At 46.6% G+C, this 15,172-nt stretch overlaps 1 protein-coding gene across 1 annotated transcript in view; it reads left to right on the top strand.

Annotated features, from left to right (window-relative positions):
* Positions 1–15,172, top strand: part of TTLL11 (tubulin tyrosine ligase like 11) — a 285,983-nt gene that overhangs the window by 232,981 nt on the left and 37,830 nt on the right. Inside the window, exons 7-8 of the mRNA XM_030920126.1 lie at positions 57–308; positions 10,705–10,811. Of these exons, the coding sequence (XP_030775986.1) occupies positions 57–308; positions 10,705–10,811 (359 nt within the window). The remainder of the gene's footprint in view (positions 1–56; positions 309–10,704; positions 10,812–15,172) is intronic.

The raw sequence follows: 15,172 nt of genomic DNA, 5'->3' as shown, positions 1-15,172 counted from the left end.
GTAAAGGAGAAACTGCAAGGGATAGTGTTATATCATTAATTCTTTGTGTGCTTCAGGTCTCAGCAGCTTGAAAAACCATTCGCTGGAAAGGAAGATGCTTTGGACGGCGAGCTGACGAGTGCTCCAGACTGCAGCGCCAACCCCGAAGCCCACCTGCCTTCCATTTGCCTCAAGCAGGTGTTCCCCAAGTACGCAAAGCAGTTCAACTACCTGCGCCTGGTGGACAGGATGGCAAATTTGTTTATCCGATTCCTGGGCATCAAGGGGACAATGAAGTTGGGGCCAACAGGCTTTCGTACCTTCATAAGGTCAGTGAGAACAGCCTCCTCTGGCTTGGGCTTTGAGCCGGGTGGAGTCCAGTCTCACATCTGGTGGGTCAGGTCTCCCTGACTGCGCTTGGGAGAATCTGTGGTGCTGGGTCAGTACTCTATTTGAGCATAGATTAGCCTAGTGGCTGGTACATGGTAGACTCTCATTTGTTGAGTGAATTAATGAATATGATGGATGTGACAGCATTCGCAACCTTATGTTCATGATTAAAAAACAACTCTGTGCCTACCTTGAGCTGAGTCCTGAAAATGCATACTAATAATCGCCCCTTGGAGTCAGGCAGACCTTGCGCTTCTTAAACCGGGCTTCTCCCAGTGGTGCATGGCTGTGTGCCTGGCGTTCGTGAAGCCACAACAGAGAAGCAAGGCACATCTTTCCAAAGTGTTAGTTTCAGGAGGGAAAAGTTAAATAATTCAGCTGATAAATATTTTAATGCATTTGTTCTAATATAAAAATAGCACGGCTATATTTTAGAGTATAATGCAAAATTTGCATGAATTTTCAAGATAAAACATGAGATAAAGAAATTATATCTTTGCTGCAGCCTGCATAGTAAGCAATTGCCACTTGGTTTCCAGAGAGTACACATTAATTTCCTTCTACCCTGTGGGGACACTTTGGGGCAATACAGCAGCATTTACTAACTTCTAGGGCAAGTTACCCTAAGGCAAGGCAAAGAGCACCCCTAAACCTCAATACTTCCATCCTGTAAAATGAGGATAAAGCTGCCTGTGCCCTACAATAGTGTGTGTAAGATTAGTTGAGATTGCACAGAAACATCTAGCAAGTGGTAAGTGATCAATAAATGTCAGTTTCTTCTTACAAGGTTAAAAGAATTCCATGAAATTATATGTATATTTATATATAATTTATATAGATATATATATGGTCCTACACGGAGTCTCGATCAAAGAAGGTTCCCACTTAGTATGTGTTAATCTAATAACTCTAGATCCCTTTAACAAATATGAATGGGTGACAATGTGGAAATGTTCCTTAGCAATTAATTGTATCCTATACACCTCCTGGAGTATGTCTGTGAGCACTCAATATGGCTGTTGTTTTTCCCATCACTGATTTTGATATTTTTGTCTTGCACCTCAAAGTCACACTTTTCACAGCTTTATTCACTAAAATAATTAGAAGTTTTGAGTGGGAAACCACTTTTGTCAAAGACTTGTCTCCAAAGAAGTTTTATAAATTCTAACTCTAGCCCTCTGCTATTCCTGACAGGAGGATGGTACACAAAAGTATTGGCAGGAATTTTGCCGTTTCAGTACACCTGAAGTAGTATTTTTGCAAGATGACTTTGAGAAGGGCTTTGTGTTAGTTTCAAGGGGTAGGGCGGGTGTGGGAGGGAGGCCCAGTGGAAAGAGGACAGGCTTTGGGATCAGACGGATCTGGCTTCAGAGCCAAGCACATTACTTAACAGCTGTGTGGCTTTGGGCAAATTCCTTATCTTCTCTGCACTCAGTTCTCTCGTCTGCAAGATGGGAACAATCATCCCTGCCTTGCAGGATTGTTGTGAGGTTGGGATAATATATCATAGAGCAGCTGGCCTGATGCCTAGTTCATGGGAGCTGCTTGTTCAAGTGGGAGTCTTGTGGTTATTATTTCCATCAGGCAGTGGGAATTTTCAAAAAAGTCAATAGGCACTTATTATTTACACTGAAAAGACTGCCTGACATGATACTCTGGGACTCATTTAGGAATTGCATTTGGCTTTCAGTAATAGGTAACCACCTACAAATGGCTTAAATAGTAACTTTCTTCCATATAACAGGAACTTTTGCAGTGGGGGTTCTAGAGCTGGTTAATGACTCCACAATATGATCCATGTTCCACTTTCTGTCTTTTTGCTCATCCATCCTAAGTGCGTACTTCCACTTTGGGGTTGTCTTATGGTCACAGGAGGGCTGCTGAAAATCCAGTCATCATGGTTGAATTCCAGACAGAAAGGGGAAGAAGGGGAGGAAGAAAAAAGGCCTCCGCAGATTAATTAGATCCCTTCAAAAGCTTTCCTGGAAGCTGTTTTCAGTGACTTCCACTTCTATCTTACTGGCTATCAGCGTCTGCATAGGAAGCTGGGAAATAGAATTATTCTAATTGTGCATAGTGCTATCCCATTATAGTGAAAAAGAGAAGAAAGAGAACAGATAGGTAGGCAGGCTCTACCCCTTTGTGATTCCTGGACCTTGTAACATAAGGAAACAGCTTAGTGACAGAGGCCCCAGGTCATGAGTGCACTTATGGGCACTGTGGAAGTATTTGGGGCCCTGGAGAATGATGAGATTGAGGAAGTTGGGGTGCTTCTCTCACATAAGATGTCTGTGGGCACAGATCTTTGGAGCAATGGCAGAAGCTTTCTTGGCCCTCCCCAGCCTTTGCACCATCACACAGAAAACTCAATTCAAGATCAGAGAGCATGAAGAAATGGCTTGGCTTCATGTGGATGACATCTTGGGAGTTGCAGGGAACCCTGGTCCTGTGAGATCTGTTCTAGCTCAATATTATGCTATAAAGGATTATGTCTGGTTTAACCTAACAACTGTTACTGAGCATCTGGTAGCCATGGGACGTTCAAAGGCAAATAATGGGACCCTGCCTGCCCTCAAAGGACTGTCAGTCTAATAGCATGCAATGAACACATCATTAAAGGCAATGTTTTGGCAGAGTCATGGGGCGGTGGCTCATGGACTCCCCAGCAGGGTGGCATTCAGAGTGCTACAAGTACAGAATGGGGGAGGCTTCCTCTACCTGGTGGAATCAAGGCAGGCTCCCGAAAGGAGGCAGGGTTTGGACTGATAGAGGCAAGATTTTCCAGGCAGCAAGGAGAGGCTGAGAATGGATGGCATGTATAGCCCAAATTTAGAAGTTAGGTTTATCATCTAGGCTAAATTGCTGGTAGAAACGGAAATGCTTCCTTTTTACTCCTAATAAAGTCCTACCCAAACAGAAGAGGGGGAGATTTGAAAAATTGCTTATGGTAAGAATCACCATCTCACTTGCATACAGGTTCAGCAGGAAGCATCAACTATCACAGAGGGCTGGGTAGACAAGGTCGGGGAGGGAGGGCAGGCTATGGCAAACTGGAGAGCACATCCCGTATCTAAAGGAGGGCTGCTGCTGGGCTGATATCACCAGAGCTTTTTATTTTTCAATCCTAAATATCTACATAAAATCTCAATACATATCTACAAATGTTGGCAATTTGAAAAATAATTTTAAACACTGTGAATTCAATGAAAGCATGACTGCCCATAGATACCATCGGTGGGTGACCTCTGGTATGAGAGGAAGGAGGTGCCTATTAAGAGGACTGCTATGCCTCTTGAAAAGAAAGCAGAATTGAGAATGGTTCTAACCAAGAAGATTCCTAAAATGTTCTCAGATTGGAACCAGGCGAGGTAAAAAATATAGCCACAAATCTGTCTCTACGTGATAGGCTTTATGATTTTTCACCCTTTTGCTCTCCATAATTAAGGGCATTTGCATGAAAACCCAGGTTTTGCCACATTAGAGACTATTAGGTCCTGCAGCCATCATTCCCAATCAGTGGCCAAGCTCGTTAGGGAGCCATGGTGACCGTGACACTGAGAACCACTTCTTCAAGTGAGGACTGGGCAGCCAGTGCTCAGGGACTCAGACTGAGCTCCTCTCCTTCCTCCCTCCCTTCCCAACAAATGTCTGTAGTAATTAAGAATGCAGGAAGAAATGGAGAAAGCATTGCACAACCATTAATAGGTTTTTCTTGGTTTTTCTTTTTCTTTTCTTTTCTTTTTTTTTTTTTTTGAGACAGAGTCTTGCTCTGTTGCCCAGGCTGCAGTGCAGTGGTGCAGTCTCGGCTCACTACGTCCTCCACTTCCCAGGTTCAAGTAATTCTCCTATCTCAGCCTCCTGAGTAGCTGGGACTACAGGTGTGCACCACCATACCTGGCTAATTTTTGTATTTTTAGTAGAGATGGGGTTTCACCATATTGGTCAGGCTGGTCTTGAACTTCTGACCTCAGGTGATCCACCCGCCTCAGCCTCCCAAAGTGCTGGGATTACAGGCTGTGAGCCACGCACCTGGCCAGATTTTTCTTTTTCAATTGTACCAGAAAATCCTAACAGCAACCTAATCATAAAAGATAATATTCTCTGCCTTTAGATTTCTCTGAGTATGTTCAGTCTTGCCGGCTAAATTTAACAGCATGCATTTTCTCTTGCTAACAACCCTTCTCTCTCTCTGTTCCACTTTGGTTTAAATTTTGCTTCATTATGAATTAATAATATTTATGCCATATGTTAAATCAAACCAAGTGTCCTTCTCAGGAGCACTTTGAAAAAGACATATTCGCTGGCGAGATATACACTCCTCTCAGCGCTCCCACGCAAATGGCAGAAGTTGAACTTGCTTTTCATCTGTTCTACCCACTCTCTCTCTCCAAGCTCCTTGAAGAGAACTAGAGGGAAGAAAATAATAAACACTCCAATTGAATTTATTTCCAGTGTCCATCTCTCATAATGTGCTGCATAGATCAGCAGTTTTCGGAGTGAATTATGCTAATGCCAGTCTGGCCATATTCTATTTTTCTTTTTCACTAAGAAATGAGAAATAATGAACTGTTCTTCTCTCGTCTAGACTTAACTCTCTCTAACCAGCTTTTCATGTCACTTCCTCAGGAGGCACATAATAGTAGCACACATTACCATGAATTAAGTGGCTCTTTTCTTCTTTCTTTCTTAACATTTTATTTTATAATAATTGCTGGGGTGTGAAGCCACCTTTTTCCCCGAGAAATAGACAGTATCTGATTGATTTTTCAGTTTGATGGCTATCTTAGAGGAAGATGCATTTTTGTCATTCTTCTTCCATTGGATTACTGATTTGGGGGGCATCTATGTAATTCACAAATGAAAATTTTTACAAATGTGTCCCACATCAGACTTGGACATCAATTTGCATATGCTGCATTTTTCATGATGGCAGCCCAGAAATTAAGCAGTTTGCCAAAACCAGGTTTATTTCTAGGAAATGCAGCAGCTTCTCTGTACCGCGAGCATTTGCTTCATGTGAGGTTCTCCCACTGGGTGGCTTCTGATCCTGGGCTTCCTTCTAGGTTTTTCTTCCTTTACCCTTTCCCCTTCCATTCCCTTTTATCATAAGATGATATTAACATGCTTCATAATGGATAGCTGTGGGGGACTTTATTCTCTCAGAGGCAACATGGTGTGTTAGAATGTTCTAGAATAGGAGTGTAAGGGGCCTTGCTTCCCCCTCTGTCATTAACTCCTCAGTGACTTTGCTAATCTCCTCTGCTTCTGTGACCATCCCTTTCCAGCAATATTGCACGCCTTGGATATCAATGGCCTTTCAAAGCCATACCTTTTAAACTGGAGTTGTCTTCTTGCCCCCCTAGATGTTTAGGTAGTGTGGTTTTTAAAAAATAAATATTGATCATTTGTTAGCTTTCACATTATAGAATCCTCTCCAGAAAACAAAAACAAAAACAAACAAACAAAAAAACTTCTTTTCTGCACAGAGAAGGATGAACACAAAAGAAATTCTATAAATAGGATTTTATGGAGTGGAAAAAGTTGGTTCCTAAATTTCCCATGAGATGTCAGTAGTTGTTAAGAGGAAATGAGAATGATCGTTTCAAATCTTTCTATATTTGGACTCCTAATGAACTTAAATGATTTGTGATTCTCTCCCATCATATGTGCCCAAATTCCTTTGATTCTGGGGAAAACACACACACACACACACAACACACACACACACACACACACACACACACACACACACACACACACACACAGACTGTTTCTTCAAACTGGTTCTACATCAGAGAGGAAGGATGCGAACTGCCATTTGCCACTTCCCCATGCATGCCAGGCACTGAGCTAGTCCTTAAAAGATCCTTGTATATGGCCGGGCGCAGTGGCTCAAGCCTGTAATCCCAGCACTTTGGGAGGCCGAGACGGGCGGATCACAAGGTCAGGAGATTGAGATCATCCTGGCTAATACGGTGAAACCCCGTCTCTACTAAAAAATACAAAAAACTAGCCGGGCGAGGTGGCGGGTGCCTGTAGTCCCAGCTACTCGGGAGGCTGAGGCAGGAGAATGGCGTAAACCCGGGAGGTGGAGCTTGCAGTGAGCTGAGATCCAGCCACTGCACTCCAGCCTGGGCGATAGAGCGAGACTCTGTCTCAAAAAAAAAAAAAAAAAAAAGATCCTTGTATGGTGAACAGTCTTTTTCTCACTGTACAAATTGAAATTTGCTAATGTAGATGCAGAGAGCTTCCATGACTTGCACAAGGTTACACAGCAAAGCCAAGATTCAAACTCGTGTGCATTTGACTCCAAAGCTCATCTTTTCCACGTACATTTCTAACCTATCCTTTCCTAGAAACTTTTCTGGCTTCTCATGGTACCCTATTTCTTGGACTTTTCTTCCACTGAAGAATTTATCCTTTCACTCATTAGTCATTTGAGGAACTGCATCCCCAGGCATAAGGAAAAACTGTTCTCAATGATTAAGAGCCACATTTTTACTCCAGACTCTAAGATCAGGTACAGTCTCTGAGAGCGGTATCCAAGGCCCATTCAGCTCTTCCTTGCTGTCCAAGCCCAGAATACTGCCTACACAGAGAGGGCACAAATAAATTCTCATTGAGTGGATAGATGGATGAAAAATTCATTCCAAAGTCTTGATATCTTGACTGTTGGAGTCATTCATTTCCTGTTTGAGTTTGTTGAGAATGTTTGGTAACCACAGGGCAAATCCAAGCACCCTGGTTGTCTTAGCCCCAGCCCCATATCCCAAAGCTTCCAACAGGAGTGCTTTAGAGACTCCAACCCTAATGGTCCCTGGCCTGAGACCTGGTTTCTTGATTCCTGAATCCCTCCTGCAGCCCTGGACTGGGCCACCTCCCCACAGCTCCCAAGCCCACTACTCTTATCTTCCAAGGAAGGGCTAGATGTGAATTCCAACTGTGTGACCTTGGGCAAGTCATGTCCCATCTCTTGAGCCTCAGCATATGCTTCATTCAAATGGGACTAGGAATACCACCCTCAAAGAATGGTTAAAATCCAGACAGCTAATGAGCAAGAAAAGCCCTAGCATACAGATGGTGCCCAAGAAATGCCTACAGAATCAAGATTCTTTTAAGGCATTTGCATTTCCTGCCTACCGCAGCCAGCATGGATCCCTCCTCTGTCCCAGTAGCAGATGTTGCAATCAACTGTATTCGCAGGCATCACTAGGGAGGAAGAGTTACCTTGGAAAGGGAATAAACAGAGAATTTCTGTTTTAAATTACGGCTCCTGCTAAAGGTTTGACACTTCTATTTTCTACCTGTCAGAAAAAAAATAACTATATACCACTGGTGAGTGTGGTTTCCCCTTTAATACTCCATTAACCCACAGAGCAAGCCAGGCAGCGCTCCTGTCTTGTGGAAGAGCAGGTAGCCCAGAGGATACTGATATGATAATTAGAGGACACTGTGGCTGTTCCTAATGAAGCTTTGTAAATTAGCAATGCAGGCTGTTAGAATACCCTGGGAGAGACTGGATCATCGTCCCCCACAGAACCCAGTAGATAGCTGTCTTGGTGACAAGTGACGTGAAAACCTCTGCATCCATTGACATGTGGTTACTGGGGCTCAATAACTGTGTGCTGATGTGCTTTGAAGTCTGCCACCGTGACTTGTGATTGAAATACAGAGCAGGAGCCCAGGAGGAAGCAGGATGTGCATTGATGGCCTGGGAAATATAGGCAGGAAGAAAGGAAGGGAGGAGGGAGGAAGGGGGAAAGAAAGTGTGCTGGCATACAAGGAGCACCAGGCTTTTCTGGGCACCATGCGGGGCACATGCCCAGCCACCGTCATTAGGGGTGTACTTGGGTTTGGAGAGGGGACTCTGATGCCCAACCCTGCTTGCCAATCAACCCCTCCCCTGTCCAGTCCCTAACAGAGCTGTTCACACAAGGGATAATGACAAATGGGAAATCAAAGAGCCACTTCATCATTAGCTGAGGCAGTGGATGTGGGTTTGTTTGAAAAGTTGAAAGCAGCATTGAATGTAGTTCAGCCAACCTGACAGCTGGCGCAGAGGCCTAGCTTTTAAGATTCCCTGGACAAATCCAGCCTGCCTTGGGACAAGCCTCCCAGCAAAATCCTGTCCAGGGCAGGGGTGCACCTGGACAAGCCAAGGGCTGCTTCCAGTCTGAACAGAGAGCCCAAGCCTTGTACACAGACATTCAGACTGGTGCGCTCCATTTCTCCAGAATGGGCAGGGTCACTCCCTTGGCTCCAGGCAGCCTCTGGGATGAGATGACTCTAGATCTAGAAGAAGAAAAGCGAAAAGGGGGAGAGAGTTGGGGAAGGGAACTCACAATTGCTGTGGGCCTACCAGGTGACAGGCACCATGCTGGGTTCTTGGCATGTACTCACAACCATGTGGGCAGGTATTATTACCTTCATTTTAGAGCCCAAGAAATAAAAGCACGGAGGGTTTAAGTATATTCCCCACAGTCACACAACTAGAAAAGGTTCCAGTCAGGATTTGAATCCTAATCTGTCTGATGCCTAAATCTAAATCATACTCTTTTCAGCATACCAGACTACCCTCCACTCCACATTTCCATACCAAAAAAAAAAAAAAAAAAAACAAAAGGCTGGGGAGGGGTAGGAGGATTCTAAACACCCCTGCTGCGGTGTGGACAGGGAGCACCAATGCTGACATCAGACTGAAAACCTGGTTACTGTGGCCTCCCTGCACCTAAACAAGTGGAGCATCCGAAGCTCAGAGGCCCGCCCCCCACAATCCTCCTGTCAATTCCAGGTGACTCCCCTAAAGTCAGGAACGAGGAACCTCCCCGGCAATGCTGTATCAGCCCACACAGAGCAGCGAGGACCCAGCCTGTGCTGTTCTGCTCTATAAATCTGGGGCTTAGTGTGGCTGATTAGGGGCTTATGTAGAATCTTCAGGTGGCAGATTAAGATGGGTAAAGGACAGAAGCCTTGAGCCCTTGTCCGTAGATTTGTCCTCAGGGACTCATCTGGTGAGCATTTCCAGTGGGAAATTGCTTCTGGACAGTGGTGATGGCTTCAGCCTGTACTGGTGACATGCTGTCATCCCTGGGTCATCTGAGCATGACACCGTCAGCTACCTGGACACTGGCAGGAGAGGGCAGCGCTGAGGGCCCATCTTCCCTTCCTCTTTCTGGAGACTGAGAGATAGGACACGTGCATGGGGGCATTTCTTGACATGTGGAGTTCATTCCCTTTTGGAGCAGACAGGGACCCACATTGCTGTGTAAGGTCAGGCTGACACACAATGACTGTAATAAAGACCGAGACTCAGGAAGGTGAAATGTTTTAACCAGGGCCATGCAGCCTCCAAGTGGCAGAGCCAGGCTACAACTCAAGACTTGCTGTCCTGGCCAGGCACAGTGGTTCACACCTGTAATACCAGCATTTTGGGAGGCCGAGGCGGGCGGATCACCTGAGGTCAGGACTTCGAGACCAGCCTGGCCAACATGACAAAAACCTGTCTCTACTAAAAATACAAAAATTAGCCGGGCGTGGTGGTGGGCACCTGTAATCCCAGCTACTCGGGAGACAGAGGTAGGGAGAACTGCTTGAACCTAGGAGGCAGAGGTTACAGTGAGCTGAGATTACACTACTGTACTCCAGCCTGGGCGACAGAACAAGACTCTGTCTCAAAAAAAAATAAATAAAAAAAAAAAGACTTGCTTTCCTAAAGTTCTTGCTCTTTCCAGCCCGTTAGACCCCTAACTAACCAAATGGCTGAACTTACAGGAACCCAAGGATCTAACTCACTTACATCACTGCCTTCTCTTCTACTGCTCCATGCTGGTCACCCTGCAGCAGTTCCAGCTGTGGTTAGGGAGGATATTCCAGACCCAGAGCACAATCCAAACAAAGACAATGTCAGTTAGTTCAGGGTGCTAGAACAAAAATGCCACAGTCTGGGTGGCTTAAACAACAAACATTTATCTCTCATGCTTCTGGGGGCTGGGAAGACCAAGATCAAGGTGCTGGTAGATCCAGTGTCTGGTGAGGACCCTCTTCCTGGTTTGCAGACGGCCGCCTTCTTCTGTGTTCACATGGTGGAGAGTAGAGAGGAGGCAAGCTCTCTAGTGTCTCTTCCTAGAAGGCACAATTCCCTTTCTCAAGGGCTCCACCCTCACGACCTAATCACCTGTCAGAGGCCCCACCTCCTAATACCATCACCTTGGAGGGATAGGATTTCAACCTATGGATTTGGGGAGGACAAACATTCAGTCCCTGACAGGAGTGGAGGAAAGATATACTGGACAGGTTTCAGGCTGGCAGTGACATGTCACTTCCCATTGTTTGCAGGAACTGCAAACTCAGCAGCAGCAGCCTGTCCATGGCCGCCATGGACATCCTCTACATTGACATCACACGGAGGTGGAACTCCATGACCCTGGATCAGCGGGACTCAGGTACCTGACAAATGCCTCTGCCATGGCCTGTGGGGGTCCTGACAGGCGTGGGTGGTATATTTTCTGTTCCTTCTTGTCAAAGGTTCAGATGGGGGAAGAAGATGATGCCATCAGATCTAGACATCATCCAGGGGTTGAGCTGAATTTAAATCCTGGAGCATTGTCTGCCACCAAATTCTCATGCCACCGTTAGCATTCTTTGCCTTTGCTTAAGGCTCAGATTCCATCCATACTGGGAACACTCAGTTATTCATTCATTTATTCACCCCTCACACACATTTCCTGAGCATGTGCTGGGCCCAGCCTTGGGTGGGCTGGAGGATATAGTGCTTGGTTCTTGTCCTGAAAGAATTCACTGTAGTACTGGGAGGCAGATGAGAAAATGATGCTGGGTAGTAGGATGCCTGGCTGAGGGGGAGAGAAGCTCAAAGAAGCTATCCGGGAACCCAGCGGAGGAACTCCTCATCCAGGGAGGGCCAAGGAAGACTTCAGGAGAAGGGTGTATGGGATCAGCTGGTGAACAGGGCTGGGACAGACACTCTGGCAGGGCTATTACCTGGCCTTGGCATGGACACAGGAGAGGCTGTTGAGCTTAGATCATACCAAGTAGCCCAGATGGGCTAGAGCAAAAAGGGATGTGAGAAGGGGTAGAGATGGGGTTAGGGGAGCTGTCAAAGCCTTGAATGCCACACAAGACATTTTGATCTTGATCCTCTAGGTTCTGTGGTGAAGGGTTCTGTGAGAAGAACCCACCTTCAGGTGGATGAGTTTCCTATCTTTTTCCTCACAGAGGGTGTTTCTCTCTTTCTCTCTCTCTCTTTTGTTTTTTGGGTTTTTTTGTTTGTTTGTTTGTTTGTTTGTTTTTGAGACGAAGTCTCACTCTGTTGCCCAGGCTGGAGTGGCATGATCTCAACTCACTGCAGCCTCTGCCTCCCAGGTTCAAGCAATTATCATCCTGCCTCAGCCTCCCAAGTATCTGGGATTACAGGTGCGAGTCACCACACCCGGCTAATTTTGTATTTTTTGTAGTAGAGATGGGGTTTTACCATGTTGGCCAGGCTGGTCTCGAACTCCTGAGCTCAAGTGATCTGCCTGCCTTGGCCTCCCAAAGTGCTGAGATTACAGGTGTGAGCCACTGCGCCCAGTCCAGAGGGTGTTTTTCTAAAAAATTATAATACCATAACTGATATTTCTACAGCTCATCACAAAACTTCAAGGTCCTTTCATGCATATTTCCTCATTAAATGCCCCGGTGAACCAGTGCAGTAGGCGTTATGAGTCTCATTTCACAGACAAGTAAACTGCAGCTCAGGTGACAGAGATCACACAGGACCTGTGAGCCCATAGCACCCTGGCACCCATGCCACCCCCTCTTCTGGCTGCCTCCCTCCAAAAGGGATGCACAGAAGGGAGGCACCGGGTCATGAGGAGTGGGGCAGCTTGCTCCTGTGAGTCTGTGGAGAGGACCTGAAGTCAGGTTGGGAGATCCAGATTAGATTTGATTATGCCATTTCCTGCCCGTGTCAGCTTGAAAAGTCATTCCAACTCCTCATCTCCAGTTCCTCATCTGTAAAATGGCACCAAAAATCCCTGCTCTCCAGGGTTGCTCTGAGGTCTTTGGAGTCCTTGCTGATGGTGCAAGCCAGTTTATCTTATTACTGGACACCCCTTGGGAAGAATCCTGGGGGCCATCTGCCTGGCAGCTGCTGCACCCCTAGGCAATCCTGCCCTATACCCATGTGTGCCAGAAACTTCCCAACCACAGAGGCGCAGCCCGTCCTTCCTGCAGGGCACCGGTGCTCAGGCATCATTTGCCGCTTGGCTTCGTGTTTAGTAATGATGCTCCCGGCTGCCAGTTCTCGGCCAATTCTTATATGCCAAGCACTCCACAGGCACTTTACATGTGCAGCACCGGCTAGAATTCTCCTAGAGGTGGATATGATTATCTCCATTGTGCAGAGGAGGAAACTGAGGCCCAGAGAGGCATGGCTAGTGGATAAGGTTCAAACACCAATCCACCCAGGCCTCTTTCAGGTTGCCTTCTCCTACTAACTGTCCTAGAGTGAGATGACCACCAAGCTCCCTACAGCTCTCTTTTCTTTAAGTCAAAAGCAAAACCCAGGAAATAGCAGCAGTCATTGAATCAACAAGGTGAGTGCCTCTGTCGCATCTCTGCAGTTGCCAGCTCCCTTCCAGCCCTCCCTGGCAACCAGGAGAGGCGTGAGATGGAGCGTCTTCGGGAGAAGTAGGCAGATTAATTATCATTCCGAGGACTGAGAGTGCTCATGTGACAATCGAGCGGCGGCACTTTCTGCTGACACCTTCAGAAAGCAAAGAAGCGTTTGCTCTGTGAGCTGAATGTGGGGAGTCATCCAGGATCCCACGGAGGGGGCCAGATGAGGGGGTGGGGGTGGCAGTGGAATTATTAAATATTGAAATTGATCAGGAGTAGCAGCAGGAAGCTATTTATCATGTTTTGTTGCCGCAAACTAGCATTACCATCTGGCCCATTGTTAATTCTGAGTAGTTTTTCATGTTTTGTTTGCCTCTTAAATTGCTCCCGGTAAGCGGAATCCACAGGGGCTGTCCACAATTCAAGCTCCGGTGAGGTTTTCTGGGGTCTGCCAGGGTCTCTGTATTCTGCTGACCAAGCTATGGAAATGAGAAAAATTCTGATTTTTAGCACATACTGATAAGCAAATTCAGGGTTGGGATCTCCCAGGCCTTTCGCCAGACCTCTCAGCCCCTGGCTAGGTGGAGTGGTCATCACCAGTAGTAACAGCAGTTTTGAGATTACTTCATTTGTGCATATATCACTGCACATTCTTGCCAGGACTTCAAGTTGGGCAACAGCATCCCCTTTTACAGATGAGCACCCTAAGGTTCCAAGAGCAAAAGTGACTTGTCTAAACTCCCACAGCCAGGGAGTAGCAAAGGAAGGCAAGATTTGCACTCAGGCCTCCTACCTCCTCGCCCAGGGTGCTCTCCCCCCATCCAGGGCTACACACGCAGTGCTTGTTCACTTAAGTGATACAGAGAACTGGGGCTCGTGAGGCAGAAGTCAGAGGGGACGGCAGCAGCAGGAGGAATAAAAGTCAACTCACAGGGCCTGCTGGGAGGACAGAGCTGGAGCAGAGAGGGTGCCTCTCCAACCTCCTGTCTTCCTTTCCTCCATCCTCTGAGTTTTCATCACTCCTGGAAGGAAATAACAGGGCCTGGGGGTCTAGAAAGTGGGCCTGGGCATGAAAGCCATGCATGGGAAGCCTTCTGTGCCCATGGTCTCAGTAGCCACTGCTGGTGCCAGCCAGGGCCCAGTTCTTGCCTCCTTCTCAAGGCTGGTCCAAGCCCCTGATTCTCAAGGAGAGGGGCATCTGGAGACAGCCACCTTCTTAGGACCATTCAGGAAGCTACTGAGTAGCAAAAGGAGAAGTCTGTGGTTGAGTGGTTGTTCTTCCTTTGCCAAGTGTCAGCAGAAAGACCAGAGGGTCTTCTTTTCTTCCCTCCATGGTGTGGAGCCGAGGGGTTTGAGGCCCTCAGATCCAGTTAGGTACTGGCTGGAGGTGTGGGTGCCGTGCTGAGGGAGATGGCTTTCCCCATCCCACAGCTGCTGGGGGCTGAAAAGAAAGAAGCCTGTGAAGAATGATAGAGCCTGGGTTCTCTTGCTCAGGGAACATGTACTCATTCATTCATTAATCCACTCAACTAACAGCTACTGAACATGCTACCAGGCATTGTGCCCTGCAGGGATATAAAGATAAATTATGTACAGATCCTAGCCTCTTAAGGAAAAAAAGAGACCATTTACTGAACATTTATATGGGACAGAAATAAAAAATGCTTGCTATGAATTACCTCATTTACTTCTAGCACCATCCTGTGAGATTAGCATTGTTATTCCCATTCAACGGATGAAAAACCTGAGCCTGAAAGAGGTGAAATTACACAGACACGTCAAGTATTACAGTGGGGGCCAGTAGCAGTGGCTCATGCCTGTAATCCCAGCACTTTGGGAGGCTGAGATGGGAGGACTACTTGAGGCTAGGAGTTCAAGACCAACCTGGGCAACATAGCAAGATCCCATCTCTATAAAAAACTTAAAAATTCACCAGGCATGATGGCACTTGCCTATAGTCCCAGCTACTTGGGAAGCTGAGGCAGGAGGATTGCTTGCACCCAAGAGTTCAAGGCTGCAGTGAGCTACAATTGTGCCACTGCACTCCAGCCTGGGTGACAGAGATCCTGCGTCTGAGAAAAATGTTACAGTGGGGACCCTAGTATTTGAATAAAAATCAGTCTAACTTCAGAGTCTACTGCCCTTTCCATTATACCCAGTGTCTCTCAGTCACAAATGAATATGACAT

Source organism: Rhinopithecus roxellana, chromosome 16, assembly GCF_007565055.1.
Source record: "Rhinopithecus roxellana isolate Shanxi Qingling chromosome 16, ASM756505v1, whole genome shotgun sequence".
Taxonomy (NCBI): domain Eukaryota; kingdom Metazoa; phylum Chordata; class Mammalia; order Primates; family Cercopithecidae; genus Rhinopithecus; species Rhinopithecus roxellana.
Note: the sequence above shows the minus strand (reverse complement) of the source record. Positions and strands in the feature narration are given on the sequence as shown.